The 25,433-nt window shown below is 49.6% G+C and overlaps 1 protein-coding gene across 1 annotated transcript; it reads right to left on the bottom strand.

The window, feature by feature from the left end:
* Positions 1-4,416: 4,416 nt before the first annotated feature.
* On the bottom strand, positions 4,417-25,282 carry ABCF1 (ATP binding cassette subfamily F member 1). Its single transcript, XM_066581556.1, has 29 exons — positions 25,080-25,282; positions 22,299-22,345; positions 20,487-20,573; positions 19,933-20,077; positions 19,415-19,446; positions 18,249-18,353; positions 17,845-17,901; positions 17,717-17,770; positions 17,440-17,529; positions 17,313-17,366; positions 17,036-17,119; positions 16,393-16,455; positions 15,572-15,664; positions 12,882-13,004; positions 11,733-11,833; positions 11,578-11,663; positions 11,350-11,489; positions 11,118-11,266; positions 10,883-10,966; positions 8,929-9,053; positions 8,728-8,840; positions 8,371-8,542; positions 8,216-8,290; positions 6,829-6,899; positions 6,715-6,747; positions 6,459-6,627; positions 6,312-6,376; positions 6,158-6,230; positions 4,417-4,734 (listed from the first exon to the last, which is right to left on the bottom strand). The coding sequence occupies exons 1-29, from the start codon at positions 25,129-25,131 to the stop codon at positions 4,562-4,564; spliced, it is 2,715 nt and encodes a 904-aa protein (XP_066437653.1). The 5' UTR covers positions 25,132-25,282; the 3' UTR covers positions 4,417-4,561.
* Positions 25,283-25,433: the final 151 nt, after the last annotated feature.

The following is a 25,433-nucleotide window of genomic DNA, read 5'->3' as shown; positions in this document are numbered from 1 at the left end:
ACGATGGCTCCCCCTGACTGCGAGCAAAGGTGGACTGAGGAACGAGGGTCGTCCGTAAAACAATACATGCTGCAAAGAATCCTTCCATGTATGAAAATATAGATTTCCTGCCGTATACATCAAACATTTTTGTGAAACTGAGCCCAACAACGATTAACCATTACTTGGCAGGCCATTGGTCATTAGTAGAGATGAGCGAGCGTACTCGCTAAGGGCAAATACTCGAGCGAGTATTGCCTTTTGCGAGTACCTGCACGCTCGTCTCAAAAGATTCGGGTACCGGCAGGGGGTGAGTTGCGGGAGTGAGCAGGTGGGAGCGGGGGGGAGGAGAGAGAGATCTCCCCCCGTTCCTCCCCACCCCCTGCTGGCACCCGAATCTTTTGAGACAAGCGGGCAGGTACTCGCAAAAGGCAATACTCACTCGAGTATTTGCCCTTAGCGAGTACGCTCGCTCATCTCTAGTGATTAGGCAAGTAGAAGATACGTGGCATCATGCCGCTTTCTAAATGAGAGAGACTGCAAACTGCTGCTGAAGCTCAAGCCGAATTCAACTTGGGCCATGACAATCAAGGATCTGTGGAAACTGTCAGAGGAAATTTAGATCAGCTGCCTCTGCAGTAGTGTTGTGCAGAAACCACTTTAGGGCAGTAAAAGAAAAAAAAAAAGCAGCAATAGGTGCAGAAACACAAGAATTGGATCGTAGAAGATCTTTTTTTAAACAGTGTTCTGGCGAGAGGAGTCTAAAGCTGAGAAGTGGGAAAAGAAATATATATATATATATATATATATATATATAAGATGTTCGGTGGACAAAAAGATGTCCAACTGTGATACACCAACCATCAAACATGGTGGAGGGTCCGTAATGGTTTGGGGGACATTTACTATGGTGGAGGGAGTCCATTGGCGACTGCAAAATCCTTGTTCACCACACAGTCCCTGCAGGGAAAATCAGAGCAGCTGCAGAGTCATAGTGCATCAAGAGAAAGACCCGAAGCACCTCGAGGCTTTGCCAGACCGACCTGGTGAAGAAGGAAGAGGGAACTCAAAGTAATGGAATGGCCGCCACAATCAGATGATCTAAACCCAACCCAACTTCTGTGGGAAGAACTGGACCGTGAAGTGAGGAAACTATTGCAGAGGCTTTTTTCAGAGATTGGATGCGGATTACACGCCTCATGGAAGTAATTAGCACCGACCGTTGTACAATATCTACTTAACAGGATGCCGAGAGGAGGCAGAAGTGGTTTACAGGCTGAGGAGCTTGGATGAAAAGAAAGTTTGATCTCTTCCAAATGTAAGGGTCTGAGACAGCAATGTTTTTGTTTCTTATACTCTATGAATATACACTGGGGGAAAAAAGTATTTAGTCAGATACCAATTGTACAAGTTCTCCCACTTAAAAAGATGAGAGAGGCCTGTAATTGACGTCATAGGTAGACCTCAACTATGAGAGACAACATGAGAAAACACATCCAGAAAATCACATTGTCTGATTTTTAACTAATTTACGGTATTTGCAAATTATGGTGGAAAATAAGTATTTGGTCCGTAATATATATATATATATCTTTTATTGGCAATGACAGAGGTCAAACGTTTTCTGCAAGTCCTCACAAGGTTGGCCCATTCCTCCATGCAGATCTCCTCAGGAGCAGTGATGTTTTGGGGCTGTCGCTGGGCAACACAGACTTTCAATTCCCTCCAAAGGTTTTCTATAGGATTGAGATCTGGAGACTGGCTAGGCCATTCCAGGACCCTGAAATGCTTCTTACGAAGCCACTCCTTCGTTGCCCTGGCGGTCTGCTTGGGATCATTGTTCTGCTGAAAGACCCAGCCACGTTTTATCTTCAGCGCCCTTGCTGCTGGAAGGAGGTTTGCACTCAAAATCTCACGATACATGACCCCATTCATTCTTTCATGTATATGGATCAGTTGTCCTGGTCCCTTTGCAGATTAACAGCCCCAAAGCATGATGTTGGCACCCCCATGCTTCACAGTAGGTATGGTGTTCTTTGGATGCAACTCAGCATCCTTTCTCCTCCAAACATGCAGAGTTGTGTTTCTGCCAAACAGTTCTACTTTGGTTTCATCTGACCAAATGACATTGTCCCAATACTCTTCTGGATCATCCAAATGCTCTCTAACAAAACTTCAGTCGGCCCCGGACATGTACTGGCTTAAGCAGGGGACACGTCTGGCTCTGCAGAATCTGATTCCCTGGCAGCATAGTGGGTTACTGATGGTAGCCTTTGTTACGTTGGTCGCAGCTCTCTGCAGGTCATTCACTAGGTTCCCCCGTGTGGTTCTGGGATTTTTGCTCTCTGTTCTTGTGATCATTTTGACCCCACGGGGTGAGATCTTGCGTAGAGCCCCAGATCGAGTGAGATTATCTGTGGTCTTGTATCTCTTCCATTTTCTAATTATTGCTCCCACAGTTGATTTCTTCACACCAAGCTGCTTGCCTATTGCAGATTCAGTCTTCCCAGTCTGGTGCAGGGATACAATTTTGTTTCTGGTGTCCTTAAACAGCTCTTTGGTCTTCAGCATAGTGGAGTTTGGAGTGTGACTGCTTGAGGTTGTGGATAGGTGTCTTTTAGGGCTCCCACCCACTGGCGATATTTTCTTTCTTGCGCTGCGAGAGCACGAGAGAACTCTCGCATCGCAGCGCAAGAAAGAGGCCGGTATAGAACCGGCATATCGCAAGTGGTTTCAATGGGGCCAGCGACAGCAGCGCTAGCCCCATGGAAAGCATAGGGAGAATGCCGCGGACGTCTGCGACAGCTGTGGCAGGAGTTTCCTTCATCCCCGCGGGATGAAGGAATCCTGTGTCACAGCTGTGGCAGAAGTCCGCGGCATTCTAGCCCATTGCTTTCAATGCTGCTGCCGATCACATTGAAAGCACTGCTTTCTGCCAAGCCCCGCGGAATGATTATCGGGGAAGGGCTTGAAATATAAGCCCTTCCCCGCTAATCATCAATAAGTGGTAAAAAAATTTAAAAAAATTCTTACTCACTTCTCCTGCACTCAGCCGCGTCTTCCTGCTGGCTCCCCAGCACTGCTATTAAGCTCTTTCAGCAGTCGGGGATTTAAAAATCCCCGCCTCCTGAAAGGGCTGTGCAGATTGGCTGAGGTCTCAGCCAATAGCAGCTACTGCTTAGCTATTGGCTGAACGTTCAGCCAATCACACATAGCCCTTAGCTATTCATTCATGAATAGCTATATCTTAGCTATTGGGAGAAAGCCGTGCCGATCCCATTGAAAGCAATGGGCTAGAATGCCGGGGACTTTTGCCACAGCTGTCACAGCGGATTCCTTCGTCCCCGCATAGGTCACCAATAGTTGATTGGTGGTGGGAGTCTGCAGCTCAGATCCCCACTAACCAGCTGATTGAAATGACAGTTCTGCTTGCCCGAGAACGGATGTAAATTTCAGTCTATACCAGGCACACCGTCGTGCATTGTATAGTGGCTGTACCTGGTATTGCAGCTCAGTCCCATTCAGTTGACCAGGACTGAGCTGCTGTCAGGCCATGTGACCAATGACCGTGATATCACATGCCTAAGAGGCCGCAATGCTCTCCTACTTGTAGATGTGAATAGCTACAGTGTACAGATGCATTTGCCAAGCGTTTTGCGCACTACGTTTTTTAATAGTGTAGACTGCCAATCATTCGTACACCATGAGTAGCGCAGCCATTCTAATACAAGGGATTCCCACACAATGCAGGTAGTGTAGGCATTCTAGGTGAATACTACAAAGCAGCACGCTGGTTCGTACAGTAAATGCTGCACCTGTATGCATCAAAAAGCCCAAACCACCAAAACATCTTCCTTCTAATGACCAGACAGATCAATGTTAAAGGGGTTGTTTTGTTGTAAACTACTGATGGTGTAGCAGCAGGATAGGTCATCAATAGGAGACTGACAGTGTTCCATTGCCTAGGATCCCCGCTAATAAGCTGTTAGCTGGACTGGTGCACAGAGCAGATTTCCGCAGGAAGCAGACAGCTCCATTCCCACTGCAGTGGCCAGATGTAGTATTGCAGGCACAGCTTGCATTGACATGAATGGGAACTTGGCCTGCAATACCAAGCCTGGCCACTGCAGTGGGAATAGAGCAGTGTTCTTCCTGCAGAAATCCGCTCATTGAATAAAAACACAGACCCAGCAAACAGCTGATCTGTGAGGGTCCAAGGTGAAATACCCCTGCCAATGATGGCTTATTAAGGTGATAGGCCAGGAGCAGTTTATAACTGGACAACCCCTTTTAATTCAGCTGTATATACACAGGAAAGATGCAGATTGCTCCATCCCCAACATCACATTCCACCAAGGGCAACTACCATATAACTGCACATCCTATAATGAAATCCATGGTGGGTGAAGCGTGAACACGACGCACAGACGCCTCCACTAGTATATAAATATTTATTTATCTTCTCTGCAACAACAAGGCAGCAAAACGAGATGTAAAAATCTGAAGGATCCCATCACTCCTCCACGTCTTATAGAAGGACCAAGATCCGGACAGGTGGTTTTGGCACGCTGGGTATGGCCGGTCACTCCTTCTCTTTGGGCTTGTTGACTATTACCTCGCCCAGGCTCTCCAAGACTTCCCTCTTGTAGTCATCAAAGTCACCTTCAATCTGATTCACAGTCTGGTCCTCCACAACCCACAGCTGGCAGTTGGTCTCTGTGATGAGGCGAGCGTCATGGCTGACCGTGATCACCGCTATACAAAGAGGAGACATGATTAGGAATGGAGGGTGTCCTGTGCCGCAACACAGCACCCGATGTAAGCAAGATATATGAACTGCTTAACCCCTTCCCGTCCCAGGACATAGGTTTGTGCTATGGCTGGGAAGGAGTTTCCTCAGCTGGACTTAAATTTACGTCCTAGAGCTGGTGCAGGAATCTATAGTGGCAGCCGGCCATGATGGACAGCTGGCCTCTCGCTGCAACAGTGACGATCGTTAAGAACACCAATCCCAGCCCTCACAGAGCTTCGTCAACAGAAAAAATATATAACTTAAAAAAATAAATATTTATATTTTTTCTAAATAAGGAGTTTATTGTGCAAAAGTGGAAAAACCTAAAAAGTAAAAATCTATAATTCTGGTATTGTTGGAATCGTACCGACCCTTAGAGGAGATTTATATTTTTATGTTGTATGATTATCACTGGTAAATAAACAAACAAAAAAAGGTAGAATTAATGTTTTCTTGCCCTGCCCTCCAAAAAACAATGAGTTATACAATACATTATATGCACCCAAAAAGGGTGCCATTAAAAACTACCGTTGATCTTGCAAAAAACAAGCCTCATCCATGTAGATAGAAAAAATAAAAAGTTGTGGCTTTTGAACAGAGGAGATGAAAATCCCCCCGCCAAAAATAATCATGCCCTTTGAGCCAAAATAGGCCTCGTCACTAAGGGGTTAATGGAAAGTTATTGCCCGGCCACAGGATAGGGAACAACTTTTAGCCCGACCACTCTGACCCCAACCAATCCTGAAAACAGGACCCCGATGCACAGGCACACCGCCATGCTATTCATTTCTATGGGACAACCAGAAGTATATGAGTACTTGAACTCTGCCATCTCACACACATTAATGGAGCGGCAGTGTGCATGTGTGACCGCCGCGGCCCACACTTCAGGATCTGTGGAGGTCCTAGTGGTCCGACCCCACCAACTGAAAAATTATCCCCTATCCTGTGGCCCATGTACAAGGCCCCCCCCCCCCCCCCCCCCCCCAAGTGTCCTATCACAAGGCAACAGTCCAGCAGAATGGACTACCCCCCTACCAATCATCTTAAAGGGTCTGTCTCAGCACATTGAACCATGGTGACAATATGGCTTCCAAAGACCGTGGCCAACAGTTGACGTCAGCAGCTCATTTCTCCTGCAGAACATTACACGTGATCGTTTAACTAAGTAGTACAAGGACAAACAAAGTGTCTGCAAGAGCCGCTGCTTCTTAGCGGGTAGTCACAGTGTGTATACCCTATAAGGTTATGTGGGAAGCCGTCTGACTAGCCCCATCTAGGGGAGATCATTGGCATCTTCTGTGCCAAGGTGGCCTTGATTTAATGGCAACAATTCATCCTTCCTACTGATCTCACCCTCCTGTAGACATGAACGTGTGCGCTCACCTCCTTTATAGTCATTCACTGCTTCAGCCAGAGCATCAATGGACTCAATATCCAGGTTGTTTGTGGGTTCATCCTGCAGGGGGCAGAAGAGACAGGGTGAGTATTACTGGTTCGTCTACATACAAGACCCACACCGGTGTCCACATGGACTCACCAAAATGAGAACATCGGGTTCCCGACAACACAACTCAGCAAAGACGACGCGAGCCTTCTGCCCCCCTGGAATACAAGCGTTATACGCTGAAGTTAGTATCAACAAGCCGTGTAAAAGCTGATAATACACGAGTCGGGGGCCAGTCACCTGAAAGCTTGCATATCTGGATGGTGTGAGCATGGCTCTCCAGACCGAACCGCCCCAGGCACTTCCTGGCATCCTGATACGCAAGGTTGAAGTTGCGCTGCAGATACTCCGTCGCCGTCTCCTCCATGTTCAGCTGGTCGGCGTATTGCTGATTAAAGAATCCAATTTTCTACGGGACCGAAAGACGACATAATGCAGAGTTACAGAGGAGGGGCGAGAACAGGCAGCGGCACCATCCGCAGACCGCGATACTCACCAGTCTGTGGTTTTTCCTCATTTCTCCTTTTGTCTGTGAAGATGAAAAGGAAACTATTAAAATTCCAGCAGCAAAATGCGATTATTAAAGAGAAAGCCGCCGCCCGATACTCACAGGGGTCAGTTTACCCGTCAGCAGCAGCAGCAGAGTACTTTTTCCCACTCCATTTGGGCCAACGATACAAACTAGTAGGAACGGGGGAAAAGACCAAGAATCATATATGAAAACCCACCAATTAGTAAGAGCCGAATTATCATCCCCAGGGGGCAGCATTAAAGTAGTTCTATTCTTGCACATAGGGGGCAGCATTAGAGTGGTTCTATTCTCGCACATAGGGGAGCAGTATTATAGTAGTTATATTCTTGTACATTTGAGGCAGTAGTATAGTAGTTATATTCTTGTATACAGGAACAGTATTATAGTAATTATATTCTTGTACATAGAGGGCAGTATTATAGTAGTTATATTCTTGTACATAGGGGGCAGTATTATGGTAGTTATATTCTTGTATACAGGAACAGTATTATAGTAATTATATTCTTGTACATAGAGGGCAGTATTATAGTAGTTATATTCTTGTACATAGGAGGCAGTATTCTAGTAGTTATATTCTTGTACATAGGGGGCAGTATTATAGTAGTTATATTCTTGTACATAGGGGGCAGTATTATAGTAGCTATATTCTTGTACATAGGGGGCAGTATTATAGTAGCTATATTCTTGTACATAGGGGGCAGTATTATAGTAGCTATATTCTTGTACATAGGGGGCAGTATTATAGTAGTTATATTCTTGTACATAGGGGGCAGTATTATAGTAGTTATATTCTTGTACATAGGGGGCAGTATTATAGTAGTTATATTCTTGTACATAGGGGGCAGTATTATAGTAGTTATATTCTTGTACATAGGGGGCAGTATTATTGTAGTTATATTCTTGTACATAGGTGGCAGTATTATAGTAGTTATATTCTTGTACATAGGGGGCAGTATTATAGTAGTTATATTCTTGTACATAGGTGGCAGTATTATAATAGTTATATTCTTGTCCATAGGGGGGCAGTATTATAGTTGTTATATTCTTGTACAATGGGGGGAGTATTATACAATGGACGATCTGTCTGGTAGAGATGCCCAACGGGTTTGTTACACAGGGCCAAGCTGACTGAAGGGAGTAAACAGGCTGTCATTCATAAGTGAACAACTGCCTGTTTACATGCAATGATGCGTTGTTCAGCTTTCTGCATTCAGAAACTGAACGACGAGCGAGAAGCAAATGAGTTTTATCTGTCATTCAATCAGGGCAGCATTTATACTGAATGATCATTGTTCAGATTGTCGCTGGATTGCGGGAGTCCAAACGTTAATCGTTCTGTGTAAAAGCACCTTAACATGAATATGTTTTTTGTGCTTCATACTGAGGCGATGGGAGTTAAATTCAGAATTAAAAGGGCTGACTGCGGTGTCATTAGTAATGGGTCAGAGGGCTCACGCAGCCTCACCTCTGGAATCCATGTCTATGCCAAAATCCAGGTTCTTAAACAGCATCTTCTGCCCAGAGTAGCCAAAATCCACCACTGCAGAGACAAGACACAGATCAGGGTCTCGCACTTCTGGTATAAGACATGGAGCAGAACCAAGTACCTGTTCTCATTACCGTGCAAGCCCAATATAGGAGGGCTGAGCGGCGGAGGGTTCGGGAAGGTGAATTTCACTGTGTATTCCTTTGGTCTCTTCAGTAACTCTGTTGCCTCGTTGCTCTCCTCATCTGCATTCTTCTTCCGACCCTTCATCTGCTTTCGTGTGAAGGCTTCTTTTGTCTGCTTCTCCTGAAGGTGATAAATACGAGAATGTGAGCAGGATGGTCTTTTAAAGGGGAAGTTTACCAATAAGCATCTCATGTGTGTCATGTGGTACTCTCAGCCTTTAAAGGGGATGCTGGGTGTTAGACACAGCCCATCCCAAGTCTGAACCATCCTTCCGCATGGACTACAATACTGGAGGGGCTTCTTACCGCCTGCTTGGCAGATTTCCCTCCGGCTTTTAAATCCTTCAGCTTCTTTTCTTGCTTCTCGTACTGTTTTTGCAGCTCCTTCTGTTTCTGCTGATACATCTTCTTAAACGTCACTGGAAGGACAATAAGATGGGATCAGAACCTGCACGTATATAAGGGAGGATCAGTCACTCAGGCGCCGCTCAGCCCTCGGGCACTCACTGTAATTCCCTCGGTAATAGTACAGCTTCTGTCCATCCAGATGCATTATGTCTGTACACACATCATCCAGAAATCCCTGGTCGTGGGACACTATGAGGAGTGTTTTCTTCCAACCCTGGAGGTAACTGGAGAGGGAGAAATATCAAGGAGACAGCTTAGAGGTTCTAAGGACAGACATCTCATCACCGCATATCTGCACGTCCTCGGCCGCCCACAAAACGACAACATATAAGTGCAATCAAAATTATTCCCCTATTGTTAGTTAGGTTTACTGCCAAATTTACAATCTTCCAGTTGTCTTAAAAGACAAAAAAACAAAACAAAATGAGATCATAAATATCTAAACACAACCAAGAAGGGGTTTCTCCAGTTGCACCACTTTTACTGACGCCTGCAGTCTCAGAGTTAATAACCCCCTGAATAGATTCTCTCATAAGAGCCACATTTACAAAACAAGTGTTGTCTAAAGAGCATCTGATGACACTAATCGGAAGCTTCATTAGTTACATCGGGTGTGCTTAAGATAAAACACAGACACATGGACTGGTGAGGACTTTGCTGACTGACGTTTCATTGCACGTTAGAAATATGGTTAAGAGAGAGGTCCAAAAAAATTATAGACGAGATCATTGCCTTGTACAAATAGGGAAAAGAATACAAACAAGTGCTGAATGCTCCTAAGGATACAGCTGTAAGCAGCTCACAAGTTCAGAGTTACAGGAACACTGGCTGCATTACCTGGACATGGCAGAAAGAGGGCGCCATTACCAGATTACTGAGGAGGGAGGAGGTCAAAACCCTCTTGTGACTGCAAAAGACCTGCAGCAAGATCTGGTGGCTGCTGCGATATCACTGCGTTATTTTCAATGGGACTTTCTAATGTTGAAAATCGCATTGCACAAAAATCATAAAAGTACAAAACTTGAAATTTTTGTGCGATGCGATTTAAACATTAGAACGTCCCATTGAAAAAAACGTTGCGATTTTGCAGCATTAAATAAAAAACGCTAGTGGGTAAAAGCCCTAAAGGGCATACTAAATGCTGAAGATCATCAAGACAGCACAAGAAAAGTTGCCTGCAATATGCTGAAAACCACATATATAAACCACAGAGGTTTGGGGATTCTGTTCTGTGGAGCGATGAAACAAAACTGGACTTGTTGGTCCTCTGGATGAGCAATATGTCTGGGGGAGGAAGAATGAAGCGCTGAGAAGAACCCCCCCCTCCCTCCTAGTGAAGCCTGGTGGTGGCTCGCTGACGCTCGAAACCTGCAGTGTGCGGACGACAAGATGGATTCCATCAAGTGTCCAGAAATCCTAGGAGGAAACATCAGGCCTTCTATGAGGGAGCTGAGGCTCGGGCGTCATTGGAGCTTTCAACAAGACAATGACCCCCAGCAGACCTCACAGTTCACCAAGACTTCATATCAGAAGTCCTGCAAGAGTCCGAAGTGGCGTCAGTCGTCTGACTTGAAGCCCAAAGAAAATCTTTGGCGGGGTGTGAAGGCGGCGGCTGCCTGATACAAACCCAAGAATACTAGTGACCCGGAGGCCATTTCCCATGAGGAGCGGGGTAAGACTCCTCAGGAACGCCGTCAGAAGCTGCAGTCTGGCTGTACCTCACGTCTGCAGGAGGTCAACAGCAAAAGGGGCTCTACTAAGTACTAAAGACACTCGTCATGAAGAGGATAATTCTAACACTGTAGGAGTCAGTAAAAGGGGCGTCTTGTGGAGAATTTGGAGAAACCGCTTGTTATATTGTGTGCAGATATTTACATGCTTTTCTTTTTTTCTTGCAAAACCAGGTGCAAGTTTGTAAATCAGGCAAATAATCCTCATTTGTAATGTTCGATATGGAGGGGGGGGGGATTTGATTGTAACTGTATATAATGGAGCTGCCGCTGCATGTATAGGGTTGGGGGGAGAGGGGGGGGGGGGGGGGGGGAGAACTCACTTGTTAAGCCAAATGACAGCATTGAGATCCAAATGGTTTGTTGGTTCATCCAACATGAGGAGTGTCGGTTCCATGAAGAGTGCCCTGCAACGAGGAATATGGAGAAGACACTGGAGTGCAGGTACAGGAAAATGAGAAAGGGGAAGAGAAAATAGCATATGGCTGGCTCACAGTGTAGCGCTGACATGATCAAATATACAAACCAGACCAAGTAAATACAGGCAGGTGTGCTTACCTGGCCAGTGACACCCTCATCCTCCAGCCTCCACTGAATCTCTTGGTCTCCCGATCCTGCATCTCAGGTGTAAAACCCAAACCAGCCAGGATCCTCCGAGCCTTGGCTTCTGCAGAGGCGGCTCCGGTGGCTCGTAGCTCTTCATACACCTGGATGAGCGTATAATGTATACAGTCATGTGCTGCCCCCTGCTGCAGGATCCACCATTGTCCCTCCAAACTCAGCAGGTTACCTTCTCCAGCCGCTCTGCTACGCTGTCATCTCCTTTCTCCAGCCGGGCCTGCATCCTCTTCTCCTGCTCCAACAACTTCAGGCGCTTGGTATCGGCCTTGAGAACCGCCTGGACCGCCGGAGTTTCATCAGCCACAACCTCTGCGCGCAGAAGGCGAGACGGATATGAAGAAACAGCAGTGGTAAGCGGACAGCGCACGGCGGTGCCCTAATGTGCAGCTCACCTTACCTTGCTCACAAAGCAACACATCAATGTTTGGGGGAATGTTCAGGGCCCGGTTGGCGATATGTTTTAGGAGCGTCGTCTTCCCTTTCCTGATAGAAGAAAACACGAGAGTAAAACCCACCCAAGAGACAGACGAGCAGGTAGCACTCAGCACTCACCCGTTAGGACCTACTAGACCGTAGCGGCGGCCCGCGACCACGTACAAGTCGGCGTTAACAAACAGCTCTTTTCCGTGCGCAGAAATACTGAACTTCTCCAGCTGAAGAGAAAACATCAAGAATAAAACTTGCATGAAAAAAAAACGGATGAAGAGGAACTCAAGGAAAAGGGATTTGGGGACTGCTTCAATATCTCTGCATGCTGCTTGTCAGTAAATGGAGTTTACATTCAGATGTAAGCAGATGCGGGAGTCAGTAGATGAGTGCACCGCATCCCCACTGTAACAGCCCTGCAGCCGTGTGATCAGATTGGGGGTGGGAAATTGTGGGGTCATTACACGAGAACGCCCCCGCGCCTGTGCGAGCAGATGTGGGGATCAGTAGAGGAGAGCGCCCCCGCTATAACATGCGAGCAGATGTGGGGGGTTAGTAGAGGAGAGCGCCCCCGCTATAACATGCAAGCAGATGTGGGGGTCAGTAGAGGAGAGCGCCCCCGCTATAACATGCGAGCAGATGTGGGGGTCAGTAGAGGAGAGCGCCCCAGCTATAACATGCGAGCAGATGTGGGGGTCAGTAGAGGAGAGCGCCCCAGCTATAACATGCGAGCAGATGTGGGGGGTTAGTAGAGGAGAGCGCCCCCGCTATAACATGCGAACAGAGGGGGTCAGTAGATGAGAACGCCCCAGCTGTAGCATGTGAGCAGATGTGAGGGTCAGTAGATGAGAGCGCCCCCGCTGTAACATTCGAGCAGATGTGAGGGTCAGTAGATGAGAGCGCCCCCGCTGTAGCATGTGAGCAGATGTGAGGGTCAGTAGATGAGAGCGCCCCCGCTGTAACATTCGAGCAGATGTGGAGGTCAGTAGATGCGAATGCCCCTGCTGTAACACGCCCTGCACTTGTGTGAGCACAATGGGTCAACTGACAGCAAGCAGAAGTCTTGAAAACTAAAGGGCCTATGTGATGGCAGGGCAGTCCATTTCCAGCAAGTAGCCCTATGACAACACTGCCTGCCAGCTCACTAAACGATACAGATCAAGAAACCTTCTTTGAAGTGACTCAAAATATAAAACGCCCGATTCCTTTTACACAGAAAGTGAGTGATGCCTAGAAATACCGCACTAGGCGTGTGCCCAACGTGGCTGCACGTACCTTGATATCAGAGGCGTTCTCCAGCATGGCTTGACGTGATGACAGCTCCGCCTGTGACACGGAGAAGTCGTTTTCTGCTGCTGTTGCCTTCTTCATAGCGGCCACCTGCTTCTCATAATCCATCTATATAGCGAGAAGGAAAAAAGAAAAAACCCGCCACGATGAGTTGTAACACCGATACACGAGAATTAGGAAGTGTCAGCTTTATAGCCAAGATCCTTGGCCTTAAAATGAGACCTAAAGCGCAACAGAAGTTCTGATAGAACCAGAGTCGCAGCTGTTTGAAGTGGGGTTGACAATACGGATTTTAAAGCTGCCAGTTTTCTGTCAGTGTGTGCAGAGAAAATCTGTGATTCTGTATATTCCCCTGTCCCGGGGGAGGGGTGCCATTAATTTTTCTTCATGTTATCATCCCTCCATTAAGGGCTCATGTCCACGGGCAAAAGAAGAATTAAAATCCGCAGCGGATTTTAACTCTTCTCCCGCGCGCGGATCCGCACCCCATAGGGATGCATTGACCACCCGCGGGTAGATAAATACCCGCGGATCGTCAATAAAAGTGATTTAAAAAAAAATGGAGCATGAAAAAAATCTGGACCATGCTCCATTGTCATGCGGGTCTCCCGCGGGCTTCTATTGAAGCCGTCCGGATCCGCGGGAGACCTAAAATAGGAATTTAAAAGCATTTACTCACCCGCAGCGGGACGGGAAGGTCTTCTCTTCCTCACGGCCGCATCTCCCTTGCTTCGGCTCGGCGGATGTGCCCGGCGCATGCGCGCGGCACGTCGGCGACGTGCCGGCGAGACGAATTCATCCGCCGGCCGAAGAATGAAGATCCGGCCGCGACGCAGAGAAGAAACGGAGCGGATGGGAGGTGAGTTTATCCTCATTTATTCTTATTTTCAGCGCTCATGTCCGCGGGGCAGGAGGGACCCGCTACGGATTCTACATGTAGAATCCGTAGCGGATCTGATTTTCCCCGTGGACATGAGGCCTAAGCATAGAGCTTCTTTGATCTCTGTCACATACGAGGAGTGAAATGATGAGTACTTGCTCATCTAACCTCTCCTCTACACCATTTAAAGGGAGTCTGTCAGTTCGATCAGGGTGTCAGATTTAGTAGAACTTGTATTTTATTCATTTATATCTCTGCTCATTCAAAGCTGAACAGTTTAGTGGGCGGAGCTATTAGTGATCAACAGCATTAATAGTCCAGTGAGCAGCTCTATCAGCGATCGACAGCTCTGTGTGACTGCACATAAAGGGAAGGCCATCGATCACTGACCAAAGCATCAGGGATTCTTATCCATGTGGGTCAGAGGTTTCAGGGGCGGCTGCGGTGACAGTCCCGGGATGCCATTCTTGAGGGTTCATCAGAGTTGTCAGACAACAGAGAGGAACGACGAAGAGGACCAACTTGGGAAAAGGAGTGTTGTAGAGTTACAGCACTGACTGACAAAAATGATGGTGCAGCAACTGCCAGCTCAACGCTGGTTCTTGCTTATAGGATAAACCGACCTCCTTTCTGTACAAATGCTGTGACTGGTCCCCCAGCACAGTGGCGATTGGCGGCTGTTAGCACTGCTGTGTCAAGTCATCTTAGCCCCTAATGACACAGCAGCTTTCCTTTGTTTCTTCTTCAGTTTCGATTTTTCCTTCCCACTTTCAAAAAAATCATAACCCTTATTTATCCATCAACGTCGCTGTATGAGGGCTTGTTGTTTTTTTGCGGAAAGAGTTATATTTTTCACTAGTACTATTTAATATACCATATAACGTACTGAAAAACTTTTAAACATTTCTAAGTGGAGCGAAACACGGAAAGAAAAAAACAAAAAAACCCACGATCCTGCTACCTATGTGGAATCCTTTTTTCTCTTTACAGCATGTACACTGCGCCAAAGACAACATGAAAACTTTCTTCTACGGGTCGGTACGATTACTGCGATACAAAGTTTAAATAGTAGTAATGCAAAAAAAAGAAATAAAAATAAGATATCTTTGAAAAAACATAAAATTTTCTGCGGCCATGACTTGCCTTTTCCGTTGACAGTTGTGTGAGCGCTTGTTTTTGTGGGAGGTCCTGTTTTATATTGGTAACATTTTGAAGTACATATAAAAAAAACTTTGTTTTTTTTATTACATTTTTTCTTGGAGACCGGGTGACCAAGAAAAGCACAATGCTGGCGTTGCTTATTTTCAATGATGTTTCATGTGGAGGGTAGATGATATGTTACTTTGATAGATCGCAATATTAAGGACACAGCGATACCAAGTAGTTTGGGGTTTTTTTTGTATTGATTTTATTAACTTTTATACCCCTTTATCTTTTCTAATGATTAAAACTTATCTACATCTTTTTTTTTTTTTTTTTTAGTCCCCATGAGGGACTTGAACTCGCTGATGCAGTATAACGCAATACCATAGCATTGCAGAATTATACCACCTTCTATCAGGACGGTTCACAGGCATAGCTTCATAGGCCATCAGCCATGGCAACCCTGGAGGCCTGCAGGAAGCCCCAGGCAGCCATGACAAGCAAACAGCACCTCACATTTCATCATGAGGTGGTGGGTGCATTTGGGACCCCGAACACTGATTCGGGCATTTAAATACACTTTTCAGAATTGACAGTGGCATTTAAAGGGATAACAGCTGCTTCCCATCAGACTTGCAGAGAATCTTCTCACCTGTTTCTTTATCTTTTTCTTCTCTTTCTTACTCAAGTTGGCAAAAGCGTCGTCAGCGGCCGCAGCCTTCCCTTCTGCCTCCTCATCAGCCGACTGTGAAACAAACCAAGTGTCAGATCAGGAGATCATAATAAAAGGACCCCATCACAGCATTTAGAAGGGGCCCCCTGCAGCCTTAATCTGTATACCTTCATCTAGAGCAGTGTTCCCCAACTCCAGTCCTCAGGGACCGCCAACAGGTCATGTTTTCATGATTTCCTCAGTATGGCACAGATGATGTAATTATTGTCTGTGCCTCAGACATTGCCACAGGTGTTCTTACTATAGGAGATCCTGAAAACATGACCTGTTGGGGGTCCCTGAGGACCGATCTAGAGCAAAACAGTGCCACATCTGTCCATCCAAGTAAATAGGAACAAACTGCAATACCTGATGCAGCCCACGAACAGAGGTGGCACTGGATTTGGGGGAAGTAGCAGATGTGTTTTCTACTACCGGAGACCCCCTTTAATATCTGTCTGCTTCTTTCAGATCTTTATAGGGAAGTAGCCAGATAGAAGTCAATGGAGAGCTGTGCACATTCCTCCGCCTGGATGTAGCTGCGTTTCACAGGTTGGGTCTAGGGGCCCCTGTTCTACAAACAGACCCACATTTATCATACAGCTATACAATAAATAGAGCGGATTGGTTATGTCATACAGAGCGCGCCCTCTAGTGGTGGCGCGAGTCACAGCAGACAAGAGTGGAAGCAGCACAGTGACCGTCCGCCGCAGCTCTACGAGGGCAGACCACCAGACACTGTCTTCCTGTGCCACACTCACCTTGTCCTCAGATCCTGCACTTCTCATATAATCATCATCATCATCCACAACATCAAAGCGATTCTGAAAGCAGCAAAGAAAACCAGTTTGTACATACAGAGTGCGGATAGCGTCAGAGAACAGTGCAGCCGCAGGTAAAGGAACTCACAGAATTATTACTACCCAACATTATAGCGAATCTATGACCCTCCCCTCGTTATGGGTGTTTAAGGTGGAGAGCCTGTCCAGGAGCTCTAATAGGAGATCCCAAATGGAGACCCCTTTAAAAGGGATTGTCCAAGACCTTACTATTGATGACTTGTCCAGCTGTTTTCTGGGCAGATTTTGGTGGGCATAAAGCCGGAAACGGACAGCTCTATCACTAGTGCAGCTGCCTGGCTTGGCATGGAACTCAAATGGGAGCTGTGCCAGCATTACCAGCGCCGGCCGCTGCAATAGGCACAGAGGAGCAGTCAGCCTCCAGCTCTGTCTGTATTGAAACAGGGCCCAATATAAGCTGCCATGGAACCTGAGCACCAAGCCCCCACCGATCGACCGCTGATGACCTACCCTGAAAATAGGTCATCCATATTAACGTCTCAGAGAACCCGTGTAAGAGCTTCTATAATCAGCTGCGGTCTGTTACATATCCGGTCGCGCTCACCTGCGGCGGTTTTGACTTCTTGTTGCCCTTTTTTGGTTTCTTCTCTTCCTCATCACTGAGGTCCGGAGCTTTGGGCGGAGGCTTCTGTCAAGAACATAAGATGTCGCTGTCTATCAGGTCACCCGCAGAGAATGGGAGCTACTGCCTTCACTTAACAGGGAAAGAGGCCAACAGCCATGTCCCAGCAGAGGGAGTGGCCATCTGTCAGGACCCAAGGAGGGACAACCCACCAATGGGAGGGGCCAACTGTCAGGACCCATCAGGGGCACATACTCACTTTGCCCTTTGACTTTTCCTTCGGTTTTTCCTCCTCACTTTCCTCACTTGGCGGCTGAAATAAGAACGTGAACAGTAAGAGCAAGAAAGATGTCGAGACAGTTGCCCTCCTGCACCCGACGCTCTACCTTCTGCTTGCCGGGGTCATTTTTCTTTCCCCTCTTCTTCGGTTTCTTCTCTTCTTCGTCGCTGAGGTCCGGAGCTTTGGGCGCAGGCTTCTGTCAGGGACACAAATATCGCTGTCCTATCAGGTCATCCACACAGAATGGGAGCTACCTCAAACATCCAGCAGGGGGGTGGCCCACTGTCAACACCCATCAGACACTACCCAGCAGGAAGAGGGGCCAACTGCCAGCCCCCATCAGACACTACCCAGCAGGGGGAGGGGCCAACTCACATACTCACTTTGCCCTTTGACTTTTCCTTTGGGATTTCCTCCTCACTTTCCTCACTGGGTGGCTGAAATAAGAACAGTGAACAGTAAGAGGAAGAAAGAAGCCGAAACAATTGCCCTCCTGCACCCGCCGCTCTACCTTCAGCTTGCCGCCATCATTTTTCTTTCCTTTCTTGTTTGTTTTTTTCTCTTCTTCCTGTCAGATCAGTTTATAAGGGTTACATTTTTTTTTAAGTTATATACTCACCCCACCCCCACCCGATTGTGTTCCCTATGGGGAGAAAAAGGAACAAGCTGCATCCAGACCCCTCTGTCCTCACCCCCACAGCCCACACGTTCTCCCTAGGCCTGAACTGTGGTGGCAGCTTATCTCCTGTAAGAACACAGGATTCGGCATTACCCTCCAACCCCCGTCCTGACTAACATCCGCTGTCAGGACACTCCACACACATTAGAGAGTCGGCTGACATTCATCTAATATATACAGCGAGCTTTCAGAGTCATGCTGATCGGGCGGCAGATGAGCCGCTTGTCCTTCATTACCTTCACTTTGCCTTTAGTCTTTTTTGCTGTCATCTCTTCCTCTTCTTCCTCCTCCTCCTCACTGTCATCACTACCAAGCGCAGCAAAAATATTTCTCCCTGAGGGCTGCAAGATAAACAGCGACATCAGTGAATGATAAAAACCGGCTTGGCCTAAAGTGTAAAAAAAGAAAAAAAAAAAGGAGGGCATACTTGCCTGTCCTGGAGTCCCAGGAAGCAGCTAAGAGCCGCCGCCAGCGCGTCGACAGCGGCTTCCAAGTAGACGGCCCAGGGAAAGTCAGGTGTCATCTGCGGCCAATGGGAGGTCACTGCGTAACTGTACATACGTCACCATACATACTCCTGGTAAACATGTATGGTGACGCTGCAGACTCTGATTGGCCGCAGATGACACCTGACTTCCGACGGGCCATCTACCCAGAAGTCGACGCCGATACCTGCGGCGGCTGTCAGCTGCTTCCCGGGCTCTAGGACAGGTGAGTATGCACCCTTTTTTTACTTTAGGCTGGGCCGAGCAGGTGGACGGGGTTTTGTTGTAATGACAAAACCCCTTTAAAAGGGGTTGTCCAAGACTGCATTTGGAATAGCTCACCAATATCAGGACAGGTTCACCGCATGGTGCGGTTTAGGACCGTTTCTGATGCAGAAATGCTGCAGATTTTGTTGTGGAAAATCTGCAGCATTTTCGCTAAATGTGAACATACCCCGAGATCAGTGGGGGTCCGCCGCTCAGGACTCTGTGTGACTACTGCGGCCCCTTCATTGTATATCAAGTGCAGTGCTGTATGTTGCATAGCAAACTCAATCCAGTTTCACTTGAGTAGACCAAGCTGCTCTCTGGTCATGTGACCGATGAGTGTGACGTCACAGGCCTGAGAAGCCGCAGCGCTCATCCAAGTGTCATCAGCTGATCGGTGGGGATCCCAAGTGATGGACCCCAACTATTGACCGCCAATCCTGAGGCTACATCAGCAGTCCAGTCCAAGAAAACTTTAAAAAGACAAATGTTGGATACTGCGGTATGGGCGGAGTCTAACAGATTATCTGCCCTCCACCTCATTAGCCAGAAAGCCTGCCAGACGCCGGATTAAAGGAACTTTACCGCAGAAACCGCATAGGGGAAAGTCAGTGAACAAAACCCTCACTCTTCCAGATGAAACCACGTACCTGTTTTCTGCCGCGGGGGGCGGGGACAGGGTCTGCAACAGAAGAGACATAAGTTACTGGAACGGCATTTACCAACGACAACCAGAAGAAAAGCTCCCGCTGGGCAGGATGATAAGTGGTGCCGGCTGCAGCCAACATATAGTGACACTCCAGCAGCATCTAATCAGCGGCAGAAGATAAAGCATCAGACAGGGTGCAGCCCAAGAGCTCAACCTCCAGCGTCTCCCAGAGCAGTTTCTCCGATTTCATCCATCATATATCTATCTCTCACCATTATTTGGCAATTTAAAGTTGAGGCTTCAGAGCTGAAATCTTCCAGCATTCCCTTTTCCGGCTTATTCAGGGTCTGCACTGATAATTTGCATTCTGGGAAATGCTCTCTACAGCCGCTGCACCCTTACGTTATAGCTAAGCTGTTAGAGCTGTGTCCACTTGCTGACAGTTTCCAGCAGAATTGTGAATGCAGCTGTGGAGTATAACACACGACCAGTACAGTATACTGCACACTGCGGATGTACCTGACTCTTCCTCCTCATCACTCGGCTGCACCGACAGCTTCTTTAGCTTTTCTGTGATCTCCCGGTCTTCGTCGTCATCATCATCATCATCGTCCCCTCCCTTCTGTTTCCTCCGATCCTTCTTCTTTTTATCTTTCTTCTTTTGCTGTGGGAGGAAACAGGGAGACAGTTATAAGACTCAGCAGTCACATCCAGGATGGGGGCGCTGCAGACCAAGTGTCAATGGGCAGCTACGGAAGAGACCAGACTACGTATATATACTACAGTGGTCTGCGTAGACTACAAGGCCCAGGATGTTCACATGATCAATGAGGAGTAGTGAGATCTCTGCAGCCGACCCTCCATCAGACTTTAGGACCCCCCTCCCTTTACTAACATAAGTACTGTTCTTATCCAGGTGATCCCGAGCCGCACCTCATGCACAGTGAGACCCCCAAACCGCAGGCTACAGATCATCAGTTACACATTATCTTATACTCCAATCACATCCAGAGCTGCAGATATAGTGAGTCTGTACAGCCTCCATCCCCCTGGGATCTCACTTAGTATCCCACCTGTTGTTGCTGCTGTTCCTTCTCTCGCTCCTTGGCGGCCTCCTCCTCCTGAACCTGCTTATTGTCGGCTGACAGCTCCTCGAAGAACTAATGGAAGAAAAGCAGAAAGTGATCATCCCCCCGGGACCCACGACACGACCAACGCAGACCAGTCATGCCCCCGGGACCCACGACACGACCAACGCAGACCAGTCATGCCCCCGGGACCCACGACACGACCAACGCAGACCAGTCATGCCCCCGGGACCCACGACACGACCAACGCAGACCAGTCATGCCCCCGGGACCCACGACACGACCAACGCAGACCAGTCATGCCCCCGGGACCCACGACACGACCAACGCAGACCAGTCATGCCCCCGGGACCCACGACACGACCAACGCAGACCAGTCATGCCCCCGGGACCCACGACACGACCAACGCAGACCAGTCATGCCCCCGGGACCCACGACACGACCAACGCAGACCAGTCATGCCCCCGGGACCCACGACACGACCAACGCAGACCAGTCATGCCCCCGGGACCCACGACACGACCAACGCAGACCAGTCATGCCCCCGGGACCCACGACACGACCAACGCAGACCAGTCATGCCCCCGGGACCCACGACACGACCAACGCAGACCAGTCATGCCCCCGGGACCCACGACACGACCAACGCAGACCAGTCATGCCCCCGGGACCCACGACACGACCAACGCAGACCAGTCATGCCCCCGGGACCCACGACACGACCAACGCAGACCAGTCATGCCCCCGGGACCCAGGACACGACCAACGCAGACCAGTCATGCCCCCGGGACCCAGGACACGACCAACGCAGACCAGTCATGCCCCCGGGACCCATGACACGACCAACGCAGACCAGTCATGCCCCCGGGACCCATGACACGACCAACGCAGACCAGTCATGCCCCCGGGACCCATGACACGACCAACGCAGACCAGTCATGCCCCCGCGACCCATGACACGACCAACGCAGACCAGTCATGCCCCCGGGACCCATCACATGACCAACGCAGACCAGTCATGCCCCCGGGACCCATCACATGACCAACGCAGACCAGTCATCCCCCCGGGACTCATCACATGACCAACGCAGACCAGTCATCCCCCCGGGACCCATCACATGACCAACGCAAACCAGTCATCCCCCCGGCACCCATCACATGACCAACCCAGACCAGTCACCCCCCGAAACCCATCACATGACCAATGCAGATCAGTCATCCTCCCGGGCCTCATCACATGACCAATGCAGATCAGTCATCCTCCCGGGACCATCACATGACCAATGCAGATCAGTCATCCTCCCGGGACCATCACATGACCAATGCAGATCAGTCATCCTCCCGGGACCATCACATGACCAATGCAGATCAGTCATCCTCCCGGGACCATCACATGACCAATGCAGATCAGTCATCCTCCCGGGACCATCACATGACCTACATGGAGCAGACTGGTGAATGACTACAGAGAACACAAATATTTGCAACTGCAGCCACCTGATCGATCTCCGCATGCTATTCATCACCTCGCCATTCCCCATCGTCCCGCACTGCTGACATAGTGAGAGAAAGCACAGCATGGGGACACTTAGAAACATTCTTTAGGGATGACAACCACAGGGTTTTGCTGCAGTGAGCCCCGAGTTGTGTTTTTAGTTTTCCCGGACTGCACTGACTTCTACGGAAGAGACGTGCCACTACTCCACCTCTGCTGCTCCTACACCACGTCGCCCCTGCTGCAGCGCTCCCTCACCAACGCCACCTGAAATAAGCAGAACATAAGAGCGGCCGCTCACCGATTTCTTCCCCTTCTTGTCCTTCTTGCCTTTCTTCACCACTTTATCTGAAGGAGAAAACAGGGTGAGACGTTAGTAGATGCCGATGTCCTCCCGAACAGAACAGTCCCTTTCCCACCCCTGAATCGCCCCGCCATGCAGAACAGCCCCAAGTCCGACATCTGCAATACGCCGTCACCTAATGATCGATATGGGGGGGGGGGTCCAACATCTGCGATACGCCGTCACCTAATGATCGATAGGGGGGGTCCGACATCTGCGATACGCCGTCACCTAATGATCCGTTGGGGGGGTCCGACATCTGCGATACGCCGTCACCCAATGATCGATAGGGGGGGTCCGACATCTGCGATACGCCGTCACCCAATGATCGATAGGGGGGGTCCGACATCTGCGATACGCCGTCACCCAATGATCGATGGGGGGGGGTCCAACATCTGCGATACGCCGTCACCTAATGATCGATAGGGGGGGGGGGGGGTCCGACATCTGCGATACGCCGTCACCTACTGATCGATAGGGGGGGGTCCGACATCTGCGATACGCCGTCACCTAATGATCCGTTGGGGGGGTCCGACATCTGCGATACGCCGTCACCCAATGATCGATGGGGGGGGTCCAACATCTGCGATACGCCGTCACCTAATGATCGATAGGGGGGGGGGGGGGGGGGTCCGACATCTGCGATACGCCGTCACCTACTGATCGAAAGGGGGGGGTCCGACATCTGCGATACGCCGTCACCTAATGATCCGTTGGGGGGGTCCGACATCTGCGATACGCCGTCACCCAATGAGCCGTTGGGGGGGTCCGACATCTGCGATACGCCGTCACCTAATGATCCGTTGGGGGGGTCTGACATCTGCGATACGCCGTCACCTAATGATCCGTTGGGGGGGTCTGACATCTGCGATACGCCGTCACCTAATGATCCGTTGGGGGGGGTCTGACATCTGCGATACGCCGTCACCTAATGATCCGTTGGGGGGGTCTGACATCTGCGATACGCCGTCACCTAATGATCCGTTGGGGGGGTCTGACATCTGCGATACGCCGTCACCTAATGATCCGTTGGGGGGGGTCTGACATCTGCGATACGCCGTCACCTAATGATCCGTTGGGGGGGTCTGACATCTGCGATACGCCGTCACCTAATGATCCGTTGGGGGGGGTCTGACATCTGCGATACGCCGTCACCTAATGATCCGTTGGGGGGGGTCTGACATCTGCGATACGCCGTCACCTAATGATCCGTTGGGGGGGTCTGACATCTGCGATACGCCGTCACCTAATGATCCGTTGGGGGGGTCTGACATCTGCAATACGCCGTCACCTAATGATCCGTTGGGGGGGTCTGACATCTGCGATACGCCGGCACCTAATGATCCGTTGGGGGGGGGTCTGACATCTGCGATACGCCGTCACCTAATGATCCGTTGGGGGGGTCTGACATCTGCGATACGCCGTCACCTAATGATCCATTGGGGGGGTCCGACATCTGCGATACGCCGTCACCTAATGATCCGTTGGGGGGGTCCGACATCTGCGATACGCCGTCACCTAATGATCCGTTGGGGGGGTCCGACATCTGCGATACGCCATCACCTAATGATCCGTTGGGGGGTCTGACATCTGCGATACGCCGTCACCTAATGATCCGTTGGGGGGGTCCGACATCTGCGATACGCCGTCACCTAATGATCCGTTGGGGGGGGTCTGACATCTGCGATACGCCGTCACCTAATGATCCGTTGGGGGGGTCCGACATCTGCGATACGCCGTCACCTAATGATCCGTTGGGGGGGTCCGACATCTGCGATACGCCGTCACCTAATGATCCGTTGGGGGGGTCCGACATCTGCGATACGCCGTCACCTAATGATCCGTTGGGGGGGTCCGACATCTGCGATACGCCGTCACCTAATGATCCGTTGGGGGGGGGGGGGTCAGACATCTGCGATATAACCTCAACTAATGATCAGGGGGGTCTGACATCTGCGATATAACCTCAACTAATGATCAGGGGGGTCTGACATCTGCGATATAACCTCAACTAATGATCAGGGGGGTCTGACATCTGCGATATAACCTCAACTAATGATCAGGGGGGTGAGGGGAGGAGAAATTCCGACACCTGGGATGTACCATCAACTAATGATGGGGTGAGGGTATCCGACATCGGGGATGTACCATCTCTGTACGATCGACGGGGGGAACCTTCACTAAGATGAACAATCATCACATGATCAAAGAGACGGGTGAGGTGTGGGGAGATAGGAGATGGGGTCAGACATCTGGGACACACCATCACTGTATGATTAGTGGGGAAGCCATCACTAGGATCTACCATCCCCGCACAACCGGTGGGGGGCCTCTGGGATATACCACCCCTGTATTAATGGGGAGCCGAAGCTCTGGGACCGCTTCCCTCTTTCGATGGAGAGCACCGCATCCCCTTCTACGTTTTCACAGCATGGCACCGCCCGCCCAGGGCACAGCGTTGGATTGAGCACTACGGCCCGGGCACCCAGGGGTCAGCAGAGGATCATAAAGTGATGTCCCACCACAGCGCCCCCTCATGTCCAGCAGCTTCACACCGTCTGGGGCGCCATCAGGTACGTTTCCGCAGGCGTGAGCGGCGCTGCAGTCTGCAGTCACTTCCACCGAATGGACAGCGAATCCAACCAGCAGCGAAGGCACAGCAACAGGGGCACAAGGCGGCTTTACTGCGGGGACAGACAGCTCCTCCAGCTGAACCCCTGCAGTCCCAGCTGCACTCACCGCTCTCCTTCCCCCGCTCCTCCTCGTCCTCCACCTCCTGCTTCCTCGGCATGGTCACCCCGTCAGGCACGTAGGGATCCTTCTAGAAGTGACGTCACTGCCCTCCCGTGTTGTCAGCACGGAACCCGCTGACTCACGTGGCGCAGCTCACCTCACCGACCGGCGAACAGGCTCTGTCCAGCAGCCCCACCCCTTCTAACACTCTAAACCAATCACATTCCGCGTTCCATCAGCCTTGCTGTCTGCTAATGACAGGACACATGTCATTGGTTGAGACTTGCAGGAAGTAACGTCATCATCCGGACGTCTGTTTGTGATTGGTTGAATGAGAACTGAAATCGAGGCGTGGTCCGC

Source organism: Eleutherodactylus coqui, chromosome 10, assembly GCF_035609145.1.
Source record: "Eleutherodactylus coqui strain aEleCoq1 chromosome 10, aEleCoq1.hap1, whole genome shotgun sequence".
NCBI classification, from domain to species: domain Eukaryota; kingdom Metazoa; phylum Chordata; class Amphibia; order Anura; family Eleutherodactylidae; genus Eleutherodactylus; species Eleutherodactylus coqui.
This window is presented reverse-complemented; position numbering and strand designations above follow the sequence as displayed.

Bases quoted from the DNA above. Each gene is read 5' to 3' on its own strand.
- ABCF1 (XM_066581556.1), bottom strand. From the start codon at position 25,131: ATGCCGAGGAAGCAGGAGGTGGAGGACGAGGAGGAGCGGGGGAAGGAG. The intron at 11,834-12,881 runs GTACGTGCAGCC...TTTTCTCTTCAG, and splicing joins AGAACGCCTCTGATATCAAG to CTGGAGAAGTTCAGTATTTC. The intron at 11,490-11,577 runs GTAAGGTGAGCT...TTCTGCGCGCAG, and splicing joins TGTGTTGCTTTGTGAGCAAG to AGGTTGTGGCTGATGAAACT.